Raw genomic sequence first — 15,629 nt, 5'->3', positions numbered from 1 at the left:
AAAAACAAAAACCCCGAAATTGATTTTCATGAACTCAGAAAAAAAAACCCAGAATTAAAATCGAATTAAAACTAAGATATCGAATTAAAATCGAATAAAAAACTCAGAAAATTTGATTAAAAAAACCCAGAAAAAATCGATTTAAAAACCCAGATAAATTGGATTTAAAAACCCAGAAAAACAAAGAAGAAATCGAATAAAATAGATTAAAATTAAATCAAATAAAGTTCGAATTAAAATCGAGTAAAACAGAATTAAAATCGAATTAAAATTTTTAAAAAAATCGATTAAAATCAAACCCTAACCTCGATTAAAGTCGGTGCTGCTCATGCATGTGTTCGTGGTGTTATTGTAGCGGCGGTAGTGTTATTGTTGCGGGGGTGGTAGAAAAATTGGTGGTGGTGGTGGAGATCGAAGGAGAAGAGGTGGTGGTGAGATCGAGGGAGAAGAAATGGTGGTGGAGATAGAAGGAGAAGAGGTGGTGGTGAGATCGAGGGAGAAGAGATAATGGTGAAGATAGAAGGAGAAGAGGTGGTGGTGGTGGTGCAGATCGAAGACCGATTGAAGGAGATGAGAAAGAGAGGAGAGAGAAAGAGGAGGAGAAGGAAGATGGAGGAGAGGGAAGAGGGGAGAGAGAAACGGCTGAGAGGAGAGAGAAAGAGGAGGAGAGGAGAGGGAAGAGGGGTTTATATGAAGAAGAAGGGCCGGGGTTTTTTTTTAATCAAATATTGCCACCGGTTCAAAACCGGTGGCCTTAAACATTTTTGCCAATGGTTCGGTTTGAACCGGTGGCAATAATATTTTCCTTATACCCGCCCATTTTTTAAACCACCGGTTTATAAAAACCGGTGGCCTTTAAGCGGTGGCATTTTCAATTTTTCTACTAGTGTTATTTTCCTTGAAGTTACTAACGTGTGTATTTTGTTATTAGAAAGAGATACGAGGCATCAAAGTAAGTACTTTAATGGTTTTTAATTGATGTTATGATGTAGAAATCATGTTTATATTGTTATTATGATATTCCTAGTATCATGTCTAGGGTATTTTTAATATTAAATATGATTGCTATGATGCCTTTTATTCTTTTCCTAATATTTATTCATGTTAGTATCATGTTAGGGTTAAAGATTTGATTTTTATTGCTTAGTGACATGCTAGGGTTTGTTATTAATCTTGTTAGTATCATGCCTAGGATCTTGCTACTATTATGCTTTAATATTTAACATGAACATGATTATGATTATAATTGTTATAATTTATGATGATTATGAATATTATTATTATTATTATTATTATTATTATTATTAATATTATTATTATTATTATTATTATTATTATTTTGATGATGATTATTTTATTATTATCATTATTATTATTTATTATAATTATTATTCATGATATTCATTATTATTATGTTGCTTGGTACATTATTTTATTATTATTGCTTGATCACATCTTTTATGCATGTTTAAAGGGAATTGATACTTGTCATCACGCTTAATAAGATAATGAATAATCTTGTTAGGGTTAATTGTGATTATAAATTCAAGTGATCGCCAATAATAGTTTATATGTGCATTATATTCAACCAACATAGATTAAACAGGTTTAGGGTTAATCCTATTGATTGCATGTTAATTAGAAAGCGCACATGAATACGAGCAGAATAAAGTAGAGGCCTATTATTAGGGCAGGTTCAATCTCTTTAAGGTTGGATTTGTACCTTCATCTCCGAATCCTTATATGGTTCATGACCTTATGGAGTTGATAATCTCTTGGATCGTTAAGGGGTGTAACCTTCACCTCGTGAACGGTTTACAAGTTCCTAAAAAAACTTGTTGGCGACTCTTTTGCTCTATCTTCTTCCCTTTTCGACGCCACCGTACTTTAGTGTATGATCACAGTGGGGTTCAAGCTAGTGGGATTTAAAGCTTGAAATTAATCCCTACAGTTTTTTGGCGACTCCAGTGGGGAGGATTTCTATTTTAATTCCTGAATTTGTTTCGGCAATGATTTAGAATGAGTGGATGAGACTCGAAAAGTTCTAAGTATTTCATGTGCGTAATTTTGATTAACATTATTGTCATATGCATAAAAAAGATCTCATTGGAAAGACCATCCGTAATGAGTTAAAAACATAGGATTTTACATGTAGGAAATTTGAGGAATATCTTTCACAACTAGGACTGATAAAACACCGCGCGAAACTGGAAAATTTTATCGAGCACAGAAAGCTGCTGAGGCATGTGGGAAGTAGCGTCAGGGGCCAGAGCTTGGCGCCAGCATTTTAGTCGTAGCGCCAGACGCCAGTATTGGCGCCACGCGCTACAGTTAAAAGCTGGCGCCAGTCTCTGTTTGTTGGCGCCAATTTCCTCCAACACCGAGCCAGAAATATGCGTTCTAATTTCGACCAGTTTTTCGTATTGTTTGCTCGATCCTACTTCCTGATTGAATTTTTTCTTACTTTTCTGAAACCCATATGTGTTCTACATATGGACATAACCCTCTGGGAATTCATGCTCCATCTACCCGATTGAACGCTCCGTGCAACAAAGGGTACATCCGAGATTGTTGAATTCACCAAACCATGGAAACGAGTTTTTTCTAAAACTCGCGGTGTCCCATCCACTCGTGCCAACCCTTCACGGTTAGGCTTCCGCGCGGTGCATCCGGACAATTAACCATGGACCCTCTATTGACTAAACCATATCCCGAACTTTAGAGAACTAGAGCCATGGTTAGGTTGCAAACACATTGCATCATATTGTGCCTACTTGACTAATTGTGCATTATTTGTTGTGCATAGTCTATGTGATTTTTCCTAACCGTTTGTTTGACTTGTGATTAAGCCTAAATAAACTAATTAATGACTAAAGGACTTTGTTTAATTAATTAATTAATTAATTAATTTGAGCTAATAAATAAATATAAAATCGAGTCATAGTTCCTTTAAGTCAACCCGGATTTTTTATTCCCGTATACTGCACAAGCGTCAACTTGTTTTTGTCATAGCCGGAGTTCTAGGAAGAGCTACGAGTCGTACAACCTATGGATCTGTAGCCCCGAGTTTTATCTTTAATATGGAGTTGGTTTCATCCAAATCAGAGTCACAGATAAAACGTTATGACTAAAATACCACAGTCTGTCCAGTTCGATGCATATACGTGAAGTCTTAACTTAGTCTTTGCTTGAGTCTAGTCACATAGTCTAGCCACATGGTCATGACACGAGTCTTAACGTACCATCTACATTCACTAGTCTTAGCACACACTTTGAGTATATGTCACCATGACCATGTCTTAGGTTCATGCATGAGTCGGTCTTTTTCTGTTATTTGAGTTGGGGGGTACATTCTATTCCTAATTCTTCATATCCCTCCATCATCCTTTTCTTCTTTCACATTCAATTCCAATCTTTCTTCACTTCCTCCTTCCATTTCATGTTGAATAGAGTTTGAGTTAAATAATTAACAATGAATATCCCCAAATTCCTTTTCCACAGTACTTGGTCGAGGAGAGAAGGGCGATTAATCAAGGAGAACCTCTTTATTCAGGTCTCGCTTTTTGATAAACCGATTCGTCAAAAGAGGAAGGCTAAGAAGATAATGGCAACTCAAGAGGAAGTTAATGAGCTTAGGAAGCAACTGGTCACCATGACTGAAACGTTGAAGCTCCTCACACTTAAGGTCGATGACCCTGTGAAGCAACAACAAATGAACTTCATGCAAGAAAGCTTGAGCAAGCTATCTAGTGACTACAAATTTCAGGGCATGAGTTCACAAGGGGTATCGCTGGACAAGGAACTTCTTCCACATAAGTTCAACGCCATTGACATCCCTAAATTCAAGGCAACAGATAACTCTTACTTCCATCTAAGAGCTTTCGAAACTATAATGAACATTAAGGGTATCGATAAGAAGGTTTTTCCCTCTCTGTTCTCACTATCTCTTGAAACCGTTTGCCAACATTGGTACTTCTCCCTTGATAAAGAGAAAACCTCTACTTGAGAATCGATAATAAACGCTTTCGTTGATAGGTACATGTGCAATATTCAAGTTGAAACCGATCATAGACAACTTGAGATCCTAAGACAAAAAGAGAATGAAGGTTTTACTTCTTTCTTTAATAAATGGAGAGAAACTTCCACCAAAATGATTAAAGTCCCCACCGAAAAGGAATCTGTGAGGATGTTTATCAAGAATCTCCAAGAGAAGTATTCGAAGCATTTAAAATATCAACACAATTTGTGTACTTTCAAGGCCGTTTATGACATCGGAATTGAAATCAAAGATGACCTCGCAAATCAAAAAGCTACTAACAATAGTAACCACGGTGGCTGGAAAGGAAAGAAGAACGACAATCCTTCTTCTTCCGAAAACGCCCACTCTAGTAACAATGTTAGTACCTTTGATCTCAGTGAAGTTTTAGCCATGAATAACCAAGGATCTAAGAAGCAACTAAGGAAAGACTTCACCCCCATTGGGATGAGCTACGATACTGCCTTTGATCGACTCCATGCCAAAGGACTCATTACTCCCATTGGACCTATTCAAGATCCCGCACCTGAAAAGAGATTGCCTAGTTGGAATCCAGACGAACACTGCAAGTACCATCAAGGTAGGGGTCATACTACTAAGAGCTGTTGGAAGCTAAAGGAGGCTATCCAACATTTGATTGATAATAACAAGCTTCCCATGCCTCTAGTTAACAAGAAGAGCGAGTGATGATAAAGGAAACAACACAAGACAAGAGGCGAGCTTCAACGACAAGATTTCGCGACCTCCTTTTTTTTTATTTCTTTTTTATTTACAATTTTCCCTAATAAGTCTAGCATAGGCACCTTTTTTTTATTCTCTTTAGATTTATTTTGTAGGATCATAATATATTTTCTTTTAATAAAAATGAGCATTTATTTCCTTATATGATTATTTCATTATATTGCATTTAAAAAAAAAAATCTATGTCGAATTAAGCACAAGGTATACCAATGATTTGAGGCACCCCTTGTAGCCACATCATATCTCCTTTCACCTTTCAAATTTACAATCTTTTCTTCATAAACCACTTTGAGCCTCGTCAAATGATAGACCCTTCTTTTTTCAACCTACATCTACCTAACCTTGGGATGGGATGGTGTGTAACTTATGCAATTCTAAAAGGCTTGAGTGATTCAAAAAATTAAAATAGCAAAAATAAGCAAGAGCAAAAAATAAATAAAAGTGTACAAAAGGGTAAGTGTTCCAATGTTTTTGATATGAAAGTATCTTTGATAAGAACACGTCTCAGATTGCGTCTCTTATCGAGTGCTCGGTACCGTGCCTGAGAAACATGAATGCCAAGTGAGTGATAGACCGCATGATCGAGATTGCTCACACTTATAAAAGTGAAATAAATGCTAAAGCAAAAGAAAGAGCTAAAAAAAGAGTAGAAAACCTCAAGCATGAAAATACAAATATTCAAAAGCAAGGTTGCACACCTTGGGGGCTTATCTAGGGTCTTGAGCCTTTATCCCTTTTTTCTATAACCTTTAGCTTAACCACGTTACAACCCTTAAAAGACCTTTTTGAGGTATACACACACTTGTGCGAGGTTCGGCTAGAGCTACGTTCGGCCTGATTCCTAACGGATACGTAGGCAACCTCACATCGAGGTGCGGCCGTAATAAAAATGCATTCATATTCACATTCACACACTTAAACCATGATCATATCAAGGGATTTCCTATGCTCATCCCTATTCATTTAGAGCTAGACTTAGGGGCTTGATCCCTACATCATTAGATTACCTAGCCTAAGAGTCACCACCATTTGACTCTTTTAACAAATAATATCTTTCCACACACTTAGCTCTTGAGGCCTAGCTTTAGTGTCACTATCACACACATCACACATACATGACCAAATATACTTCCCTTAGGAACCCTTTGTCATGAAATCTTAACACAACGTTGAAGCATACCTTATCATATCAACATCACTCATAATTGTCATTGCATCACGAAGTATGAAGTGCTTAGCCTCCGTGCCTAAGTTACCCAAATACTTTCATCATTGAGTCAACAGTTGAGATAGCCTAGGATGGATTAATCCTTGCACCTTGAGAGATAGTATCAAATGACATTTGACTAAGCTCGTTCAACATGCATTCGAAACCTTCTTTCTTTTTCGCGTCTTTCTTTTTTGGGAGAAAGTCGGTACCCTCCACAAAAATGACGGAAAATTTTTGCTTTTTTGCGTTTTCGAGTCGCACGATCACATTACAATGCACACACGAGTCACGAGTCACATGTGTCAAGTCACATTGAGTCGAGTCAACCTCGAGTCATCCAATCACAGTGAATCAAGTTTGTACCTTGAGTCGTGTCAAGTCGATGAGTCAAGCAACATTAAGCCTAAGGTCAACCCTAAGATAATTAAAAAGATTGGCAAAGTTCTATAGTCAAAATAAATACAGGTGCAGCAGAATAGGGAAGACCCTATCACAGCGTGCGGCGACAAAGTCAATTCTTGGCGCCAGAGATATTCCAGCAGCGACAGAGCTCGAAGCCTCTCAGAAAGGTGATTTTGACCTCATACAACAATTTCGGGTTCCTTGGTACGCCAGTTAGCCCCTATAAGCAATTTTGACGTGATTAAGTAGTCAGTTTGATTACAATCACAATAAGTGGTCGACCTGATGAAAGATCGTCTCACTTAGCTTAAAGCGCCTAAGAATTGGCTCATCACGACACTGACATACTGGTTTTAGCAGAAGCAAAGCGAGCTTTAAAGATCGACAAGTCTTGGTCTTCGGTAATTTTCTTCGGAATATTATCGCAACAACTGAGGATGACTTCAAGTAAAGTTATTTTCGACGACATTCGCTAAGATTGTGGAAGTTGTCACTAAAGATTTGAGAAGATAGCACAAGATGGGCGCTCTTCGACAGCGTTCGCTAAGATTGTGGAAGTTGTCACCCAAGATTTGAGGAGATAGCACGAGATGGGCGGTCTTCGACGGCATTCGCTAAGATTGTGGAGGTTGTCACCGAGGATTTGAGAAGATAGCACGAGATGGGCGGTCTTCGACGGCGTTCACTAAGATTGTGGAGGTTGTCACCAAGATATGAGCAGAGCGGTTCATGATGAGGCGGTCTTCGACGACTTTTGCTATGATTGGAAAGGTTGTCACTATGACTCAAGAAAAGGCTCAAGATGTAGCAACATTGATCGACGGCGTTCCCTAGATTGCGGAAGATCGTCAAAACAAGCAGCGAGATGGCGTTCCATAGATTGTGGAAAGTTGTCAAAAAGCAACTGAGGATTGTTTCAAAAGAAGCAATCTTCGATAGTATTCCCTTGGACGTGGAATATTATCAATGCGGATGAGGATTGTTTCAAGAGAAGCAATCTTCGATAGTATTCCCTTGGATGTGGAATACTATCATAGCGGAGGAGGATCGTTTCAAGCAAAGCAATCTTCTAATTTGGAAGCAGTTACAGGCGTAGCGGTTTTCAAGCGGGATGGAATTCTCTAGCTTGCAGAAGGTCATCAAAACAACAGTAAAGCGGCAGCAAATCGGTTACTTTTAGAGACGTGTGCTCGACGGTGCAAGATACGCGTTTCTTAACTCTTTTATCTGTTTAACTAACGCTAGTTTGCAGGTATCGGCGATACAAGATTGATTTAGGATCGCAGAACGTTCTGAATCATTCTCCGTCCCTATCGATACTTTGACTTTTGTTTTCGAAACTTGCGTTTCTCCAAACTCAGTCAAAGTAGGGGCTTACGTAGACACCCATTTGTGTCTCCCCAAAACCAAACCCAGTGATGAGTACCTTTCGCGTTGAACCATAATCGAATGAAGCGAAAGTGTGGAAAGTCTTGTGTTGCGGAAAGTTTTTATTTCTTTTCTCTTCTCTCTGCTTTTGAAAACTTAATTTTAAGAAAACAGTTAATCCAGTTTGGTTGGTCTATGATATGGGTCCAATAATAGTGTAGTTGGATGGGGCTTGCAAAGACCTTTCCAACGATATATTATAAGCCCAATTCCGATGAATATTGAGGAAGTTATGGCCAATTTACCAAACTGGGCCCGGTTTGAGCTTTATGTACGGCCCAATGATCTAGGGGAGGGCCTGATATGATTTATCATTCCTAATGCAATTAGGAATGGTTTTAGTTTTCTAGAGTCTTCTAGAAGGTTCTTTTCATTCCTAATTCAATTAGCATTGATAAATTGACTTTTGACTTTTCAGAGTTTTAATTAAAATCAAATAGCATTTTCGAGGAAATTATATGATTTTATCCTCCAGTACGACAAATTTATCTGATTTTCGAAAACGCGTTAAAATCAGGCTTGGCGCCTAACCCCAGGCCTTGGCGCCTGGAACCAAGCCTGGCGCCTGGCGCTAGCCATTGGCGCCAGGCGCTAGTGTTGGTGCCCGGCGCCAGCTAGCCAGGGTTGGCGCCAGCTCTGTTTTCTGAGCGTCAGACTCTGTTTTGTTTTTTTATCTTTTTTGGCTGATTTTCTCTATAAATATCGTATTAAAAACTCCGTTTTCATTCATCATCTACATCTATCATCTTCACCAATTCTCACCAATTCTCCTCATTCACGAGTTCTCATCTACAATCAGTTTTTAATTAGCATTCTTTAGTCTTTCATCTATTTCTTTCTTTCTTTTAAAAACTTTGTTTTCTCATACAAAATTCAGCATTCGCAAGATCTAGAAACACCTAGCCATATTCGAAGTTGCCTTCGCCCTAGACGTGAAAGGTTTTAATTTTTGAGGGTTTGGTCCCAAACCTCTATTCCAATTATTTAATTTAATTGTTTTGATTATTATTTTCCTTGAAGTTACTAACGTGTGTATTTTGTTAGTAGAAAGAGATACGAGGCATCAAAGTAAGTACTTTAATGGTTTTTAATTGATGTTATGATGTAGAAATCATGTTTATATTGTTATTATGATATTCCTAGTATCATGTCTAGGGTATTTTTAATATTAAATATGATTGTTATGATGCCTTTTATTCTCATCCTAATATTTATTCATGTTAGTATCATGTTAGGGTTAAAGATTTGATTTTTATTGCTTAGTGACATGCTAGGGTTTGTTATTAATCTTGTTAGTATCATGCCTAGGATCTTGCTACTATTATGCTTTAATATTAACATGAACATGATTATGATTATAATTGTTATAATTTATGATGATGATTATTATTATTATTATTATTATTATTATTATTATTATTATTATTATTATTATTATTATTATTATTATTATTATTATTATTATTATTATTATTATTATTATTATTATTATTATTATTATTATTATTATTATTATTATTATTATTATTATTATTATTATTATTATTATTATTATTATTATTATTATTATTATTATTATTATTATTATTATTATTATTATTATTATTATTATTATTATTATTATTATTATTATTATTATTATTATTATTATTATTATTATTATTATTATTATTATTATTATTATTATTAATTTGATGATGATTATTTTATTATTATCATTATTATTTTTTATTATAATTATTATTATGTTGCTTGGTACATTATTTTATTATTATTGCTTGATCACACCTTTTATGCATGTTTAAAGGGAATTGGTACTTGTCATCACGCTTAATAAGATAATGAATAATCTTGTTAGGGTTAATTGTGATTATAAATTCAAGTGATCGCCAATAATAGTTTATATGTGCATTATATTCAACCAACATAGATTAAACAGGTTTAGGGTTAATCCTATTGATTGCATGTTAATTAGAAAGCGCACATGAATACGAGCAGAATAAAGTAGAGGCCTATTATTAGGGCAGGTTCAATCTCTTTTAGGTTGGATTTGTACCTTCATCCCTGAATCCTTATTTGGTTCATGAACTTATGGAGTTGACGATCTCTTGGATCGTTAAGGGGTGTAACCTTCACCTCGTGAACGGTTTACAAGTTCCTAAAAAAACTTGTTGGCGACTCTTTTGCTCTATCTTCTTCCCTTTTCGACGCCACCGTACTTTAGTGTATGATCACAGTAGGGTTCAAACTAGTGGGATTTAAAGCTTGAAATTATTCCCTACACTATGCTGCACACATAACTTCTGACTAGTTGTATTTGTTTCTGTTAATAGGTGCCTCATAATGAGTTACAGAAGTAAAAGAACTGCTTTACCCCCTGGCGAGGCTCAATTTTCTTCAAAAAAGCAACCCACTTCGACATCCTTACCGTCTAAGTCCAGCCATATTGCAGTGTCACAATCCAACTTTTCAGAGTCTTCTAACCAATCCACCCAATGGGGACCATTTAGCCCTCCAACACTTGGAAGATCACAAACGTTTGGGCACATATCGCAACCAATCAAATCTTCTATTAATGCATCAAAACCCACACCTACATCATCTTCATCTGTAGCTGCTGCATCAAAAGCAGGTATGCCAACTATAATGCCATTAAACTCCCAACAAAAGATGTCATCAAAACCTCCTTTAACCCCATCACAACCTAGATCGTATCCTATGTTACAATCTGTAACACCACAAACATCACAACTCCCTCATAAAGAAACAATACTGCCTCACAAAGGAACAATTCAACCTACTAAACCATCAAAGCAGCATAAGGCTACAGAGCATCCGACTATTCCACCTTTTACTAATGCTAAAACTGGTGCACTTCCGTCACAAGAAACAACACAAGTCCCTCATAAAGAAACAACTCAGCCGACTAAAGCATCAAAGCAACCTCAAAAAGCTACCGAACATCCGAGTAAACAACCTTTTCCTGGAGCTAAAACAGGTGCACTGCCGGTGGGAGCTTCACAACAACCTATTGTCTCTTCTTTGACTGGAGCTAAATCCCAATTAGAAAGAAGAGTTGTTTCACCCCTGGAAGCTATGCAACAAACTCAAAAGAAGCATCCTATGACGTCTTCTAATTTTGCAGGTAAACCCTTGACACAACCTCAAATGAATACAACTTGTTCACCAGGACTCCAAAAGGAGAAGTCTCCTGCATATATTCATGCTAAAAGCAACAAGAGGTTAAATTTTGACTCTAACGAACCTTAATCTCAATCAGAGAGTGAAAAAGAGTTGCATGAGTCAGGTGGAGTGGACAATGGTGTGAAAAGAACAAAATTTAGACGCCGAAGTATTGTGAAAAATTGGCCAGAGCATGTCAAGTTTGATGAGGAAGAAGAGGTTGTGGCATTTGGTAAGTGTAAATACATATTTAATATTATGTGCTTTGTTTTTTTCCTTTTCGAATGTTTTTTTTATTGTTTAACACTTACCTAATTTCATTGTTTTCAAAGATGTCGATGGAACACGACACCTTGTGAAGGGTTCTGTTCAGCCTCGAGATGTGTGGAATGATGCACCAGGATTTAGGTACTTCGTCCAATTTAATGAATTCAACCAACCTCTTCACAAAGGTGGCTCCGTCCTTGTGAGTTTCTTAGGAGACATTGATAAACGAGAAGAATTTTGTCCCGTGGGAATTTTAAATTGGCATAAGTTGAGCTCGAATATGAGAGGCAATATTGTTAACCTTGTTCGGGTATGCCTTTTAATCGTTCACCATGAATATATAATCTTACTTTCATTACTACACTTATAATCTATTGCATGCCTGACATATGATATGGTTCTCTGATATATGATATAATTATGAATGCCACAATAATAACTCACATGTAGTATGATACGCTATAAGTTACATATGCTACATAGATTAATCTTAATGTCACTTTATTTGTACATTTACTTTAAGGCACATTTTCTGTTACCCGAAGGAAAGGAAATGAGGAATGCTATTTTGAAGCGTATTGGCAAAGCATAGAAAAATCATAGATATGCATTAAAGAAGGATTATTTTGATCCCGTGGAAAAAACGCGTGAGCAAAATTATGCTAGTATACCTGATGGAATCACAACTCAAAATTGGAGTTTTCTGGTTGATTATTGGCTTTCATCGGACGCCAAGGTTTGCATTTTGATTTTTACGGGAATTTTTTGTTTATAGATTAGCTCTGTATAACCGTTTTGTATTTTGTCAAGTTGTTAGTAACATTTTAGTAGGATATAATAAATGAACAATCCTAGATGTGTGATAAACATTTTGGTGGTTATGTTGTTTATGCTGATCAACTCCTCCCACAATGTCCTCTAATTCTTCATAAGCGATAACCTATGACCAGCAAATCTATAAACTTACAGTCTTATAGCTTTATAAGGAACAAATCAGAGAGAGAAAAGAGTAAAGAATACACAATGAAACAACAGTAATGGACCTCCTGTATTCGCCGCTGATGCTACAACCCTTTTCCTCTGTTGTCTCTCTAATAAGCTACATATTCTCTCCTTCCCTATTATCTTGTTGTTGCCAATAGTCGTTTGCTTGTGTCAGCATTGCATCCCATCAGATATAGTTAGTCACACGATAAAGTTTAGAGATCTCAAATCTATTATATTTACACAGTACACGTGTTAGTGAGAACAGAGGCTAGCTTCCATCAGACCAACTCACTACCTAATCACACAAGCAGATCCGTTATATTCTTATTATAGTGGTTTTAGTGTGATGTAACTTTATTTCTATCTCATGTTATCCATGATATTAAATAAACAGAAAATGTCTGAACTCGGAAAAGCTGCTCGTGTGTCGCAAGTTCTCGTGCGCAGGAGTGGTGCTAAAAGCTTTGCAAATCGCAGAGCTATTCTGGTATAATTATCCTTCATTTTATTTAGTCTTAAAATTTGCATTTAGTGTTTTTTTTTCTGTTTGACTATCTTACAAGATTTGGAAGAAAATGTAACTTCATCAATTTAAAAGACTTAAAATAGCAGAAGTTAAATGTCAGATATTTGTATGTTTCTCACATTGCAGAAAAAACAAAAAGGTGATTTCAGTGAATTGGAGTTTTTTAAAAGTGTTTACAGCGAAGGAGATGGAAGCTTCAAAGAGGACAAAACATCTCGTCAGTTTGTGGTATATATACCAATGAAAATTAGTTTAACCACTAATTTCTTATCTCTTTGCCAAGTCTTATAGTTTTCTTATCATGTAACAGGAGGATGCAATCAAGAAGGTGCAAGAAAGCCTTGATAACTCCTCTTCTTCCATTCCCAAGGTTGATATTGAAAATGAAGTTTTCAATCAGCTTATGTATCAAGGCGAGATCCCTAAGCGACCTCTAAATTATGGCTTTGGTGTGAAGCAAAGCGACATCTTTGGAGTGGAAGGACATTTAAGGAAAAAAGGGTCTTACTATGTCAACAATAGTGATATGGAAGTGGAGAAGTTGAAGGTTGCACTGTTAGATATGAAGAAGCAAAATGAGGATCTTGCTGAACAAAATCAAATATTGAACACAAAATTTGATGCAGTTGGTTCTATGATGGCACAGGTTTTGAAGGCAACACGTAGTGGAAATGTTTCATCAGAAGTTATAGATAATGCAATACAACTACTTGATTCTCAGGTTTGGAATAAACCATTTTTTTTTTCATCCGCTTTGTTTTTTTAAAAAAATTTCCTTTCATTATCTGTGGTAAGTTATAAAATTTCCTTTCATTAAAATTTCCTCAAGATAATGCAATACAACTACTTGATTCTCAGGGCTGAATCTATATTCCATGCAATCGTACGGTTTTTAAATTCTGTATTATTGGTTTTAAATTATGTATTATTGGTTTAGCTTCCTTGGTGCACCTTCTTTGCATTATGTGGTTTTCTGTAGCAATATAATCAAGAGACTCGGTTTGTCTTAAACGACAAGACATAAAGCTACATTAGAATATTTTAGCTATATGCTACAGAACTATGAAGTTACCTTAGGGGATGTAAATTCCTTGTAGTCAAAATGATATAATGTGAGCAATAAAACCCAATATTTGAGAGGCACATATCCTAAGAATGATGGTTTAATTCATATGTTCAAGATGAAAGTGGATAAAGTTATCTGGGATATTGCGCATGTCAAGGTTTTAGTCAGAACTTTTAAGTCTGTTGGCACATATCACTGATGACTTAGGCACTTCCAGTCGTGTAATTGTGGATGCTCAGCATCTTCTGCTCATTTATTTGAGAAATAAATGAAGAAAATTTTATTCAAATGCCGAGACAAAACGCCTGCTGTCTGCTTGACTCTACTATAACACCACATTGCAAATTTTTCTGACCGACTTAAAATTTTCTAAGATCAATCAATAATACTGATGCTGAATAAGACTATAAGAGCAGAACTACATAAACAAGTGTGTCAGCTTACTTGAATTTATTAAGGCTGATGTGAGTTTTCTGTTTCTCTTGATCTCCTTGAGTTGCTTGATTTGCTACACCTGTTCACATACTTTGATGTTCTTGACAGTACATCTATTATTGAGGATAGCTTTGAATATGTTGATGCACCTATTGTGAGGATTGCTGGTGTCGACGTACCAATGCCTTATGCACCTTTTTTTTCATCCACTTCATTGCAGGATTGCTATTTTAGGTGGTTTTAGGTTCGATTAGGGAGAAGTGGTGTTAGTTAGAGGCAAGTTAGTACGTTTTAGGTCAATGTTTGAAAGTTAGTCATTTTATATAGCTAGATTGATAAAGAATACAGAAAAAAAATATTCACCATTTATTAATAATTAAAAAATTACTTATGGTTGCTGCGAGAATGATGAAGTATGTTAGTGATTATGGGGAGTATGCTAGCAGGGTGTTCAAGCCCCCTGCAATGCTCACTCCTGTTGTGTCTTCGTGGAAGTGCCCAGGGGTTGGTTGGGTTAAAATTAATTGTGATGCTCACATTGGCCAAGCTACAAGGCTGCTGCTTGCAGGTATGGGCTGCTCTTGGCGTGCAGGTTGGGGTACAGCAGAGTGATTATTGAAAGCGATGCCCAGCTTGTTGTACGTCGTCTCAAGCAGCGAATGCAGGGGTTTGATCCCTTTAGTTTGCTGTTGGATGATATTTTATCCATTGCTAATTTGCTAGTTCTTTTTCTGATTTGTCGTTTTCTCATATTAAAAGGGCAAGTAATACTTGGACCATATTGAGCAGACATTTTGCAGTTTGTTATAATCTTTATCCCTAATATTTGAATAGGAATGTCATTTGTTATTAGACGAGCACATACTGCCTTTAATAGCAATGGGTTAATTACTTGTTTTGTGCAAGAAAATGACTATTTAGTACAAAAATTCTTGTTAGCTAGGCGTATCACTGGACAGTTATGTGCTTGGTTTACGTTCCTCTATGGCAAATATTTTCTGTTTAACTTCTCTAATTTTGCAATACTACTACAATAATTGTTCACATATCAAATTTTCTTCGCAGGTTGTTGATGATGTAGGCAGCAATGGTAAAAAGTAAAGCGTAATTAGTTTGGACATCTTTTTTAGGAAAATATCTATATATCTCTGTATTCAAATACTACACTTGTTTAGTTGAATTGGATGTATAACGTCATTATGTAAACGGATTTATATATATATATATATATATGTGTGTGTGTGTGTGTGTGTGTGTGTGTGTGTGTGTTTTTCTATATATATATGTTACTTTTTGTAAATACATTTTCATCAATTATGATTTTATATATTAATTAGTATTATTATTA

At 36.1% G+C, this 15,629-nt stretch overlaps 1 protein-coding gene across 1 annotated transcript; it reads left to right on the top strand.

Annotated features, from left to right (window-relative positions):
* The first annotated feature begins 11,131 nt into the window (after nucleotides 1-11,131).
* LOC145632786 (uncharacterized) lies at nucleotides 11,132-15,382 on the top strand. The gene is made up of 7 exons (XM_081685124.1): nucleotides 11,132-11,232; nucleotides 11,333-11,577; nucleotides 11,791-12,003; nucleotides 12,649-12,741; nucleotides 12,907-13,008; nucleotides 13,091-13,501; nucleotides 15,347-15,382. Exons 4-7 carry the CDS (start codon nucleotides 12,652-12,654, stop codon nucleotides 15,380-15,382), a joined length of 639 nt encoding a protein of 212 aa, XP_081541250.1. The 5' UTR covers nucleotides 11,132-11,232; nucleotides 11,333-11,577; nucleotides 11,791-12,003; nucleotides 12,649-12,651.
* Nucleotides 15,383-15,629: the final 247 nt, after the last annotated feature.

Source organism: Chenopodium album, chromosome 5, assembly GCF_948465745.1.
Source record: "Chenopodium album chromosome 5, dcCheAlbu1.1, whole genome shotgun sequence".
NCBI lineage: Eukaryota > Viridiplantae > Streptophyta > Magnoliopsida > Caryophyllales > Amaranthaceae > Chenopodium > Chenopodium album.
The sequence above is the reverse complement of the archived record's forward strand: the minus strand, read 5'-3'. Positions and strand labels throughout refer to the sequence as shown.

Coding starts and splice junctions, on each gene's coding strand:
- LOC145632786 (XM_081685124.1), top strand. CDS start 12,652: ATGTCTGAACTCGGAAAAGCTGCTCGTGTGTCGCAAGTTCTCGTGCGC. Junction 13,009..13,090: donor AAACATCTCGTCAGTTTGTG/GTATATATACCA, acceptor ATCATGTAACAG/GAGGATGCAATCAAGAAGGT. Junction 13,502..15,346: donor TACAACTACTTGATTCTCAG/GTTTGGAATAAA, acceptor TTTTCTTCGCAG/GTTGTTGATGATGTAGGCAG.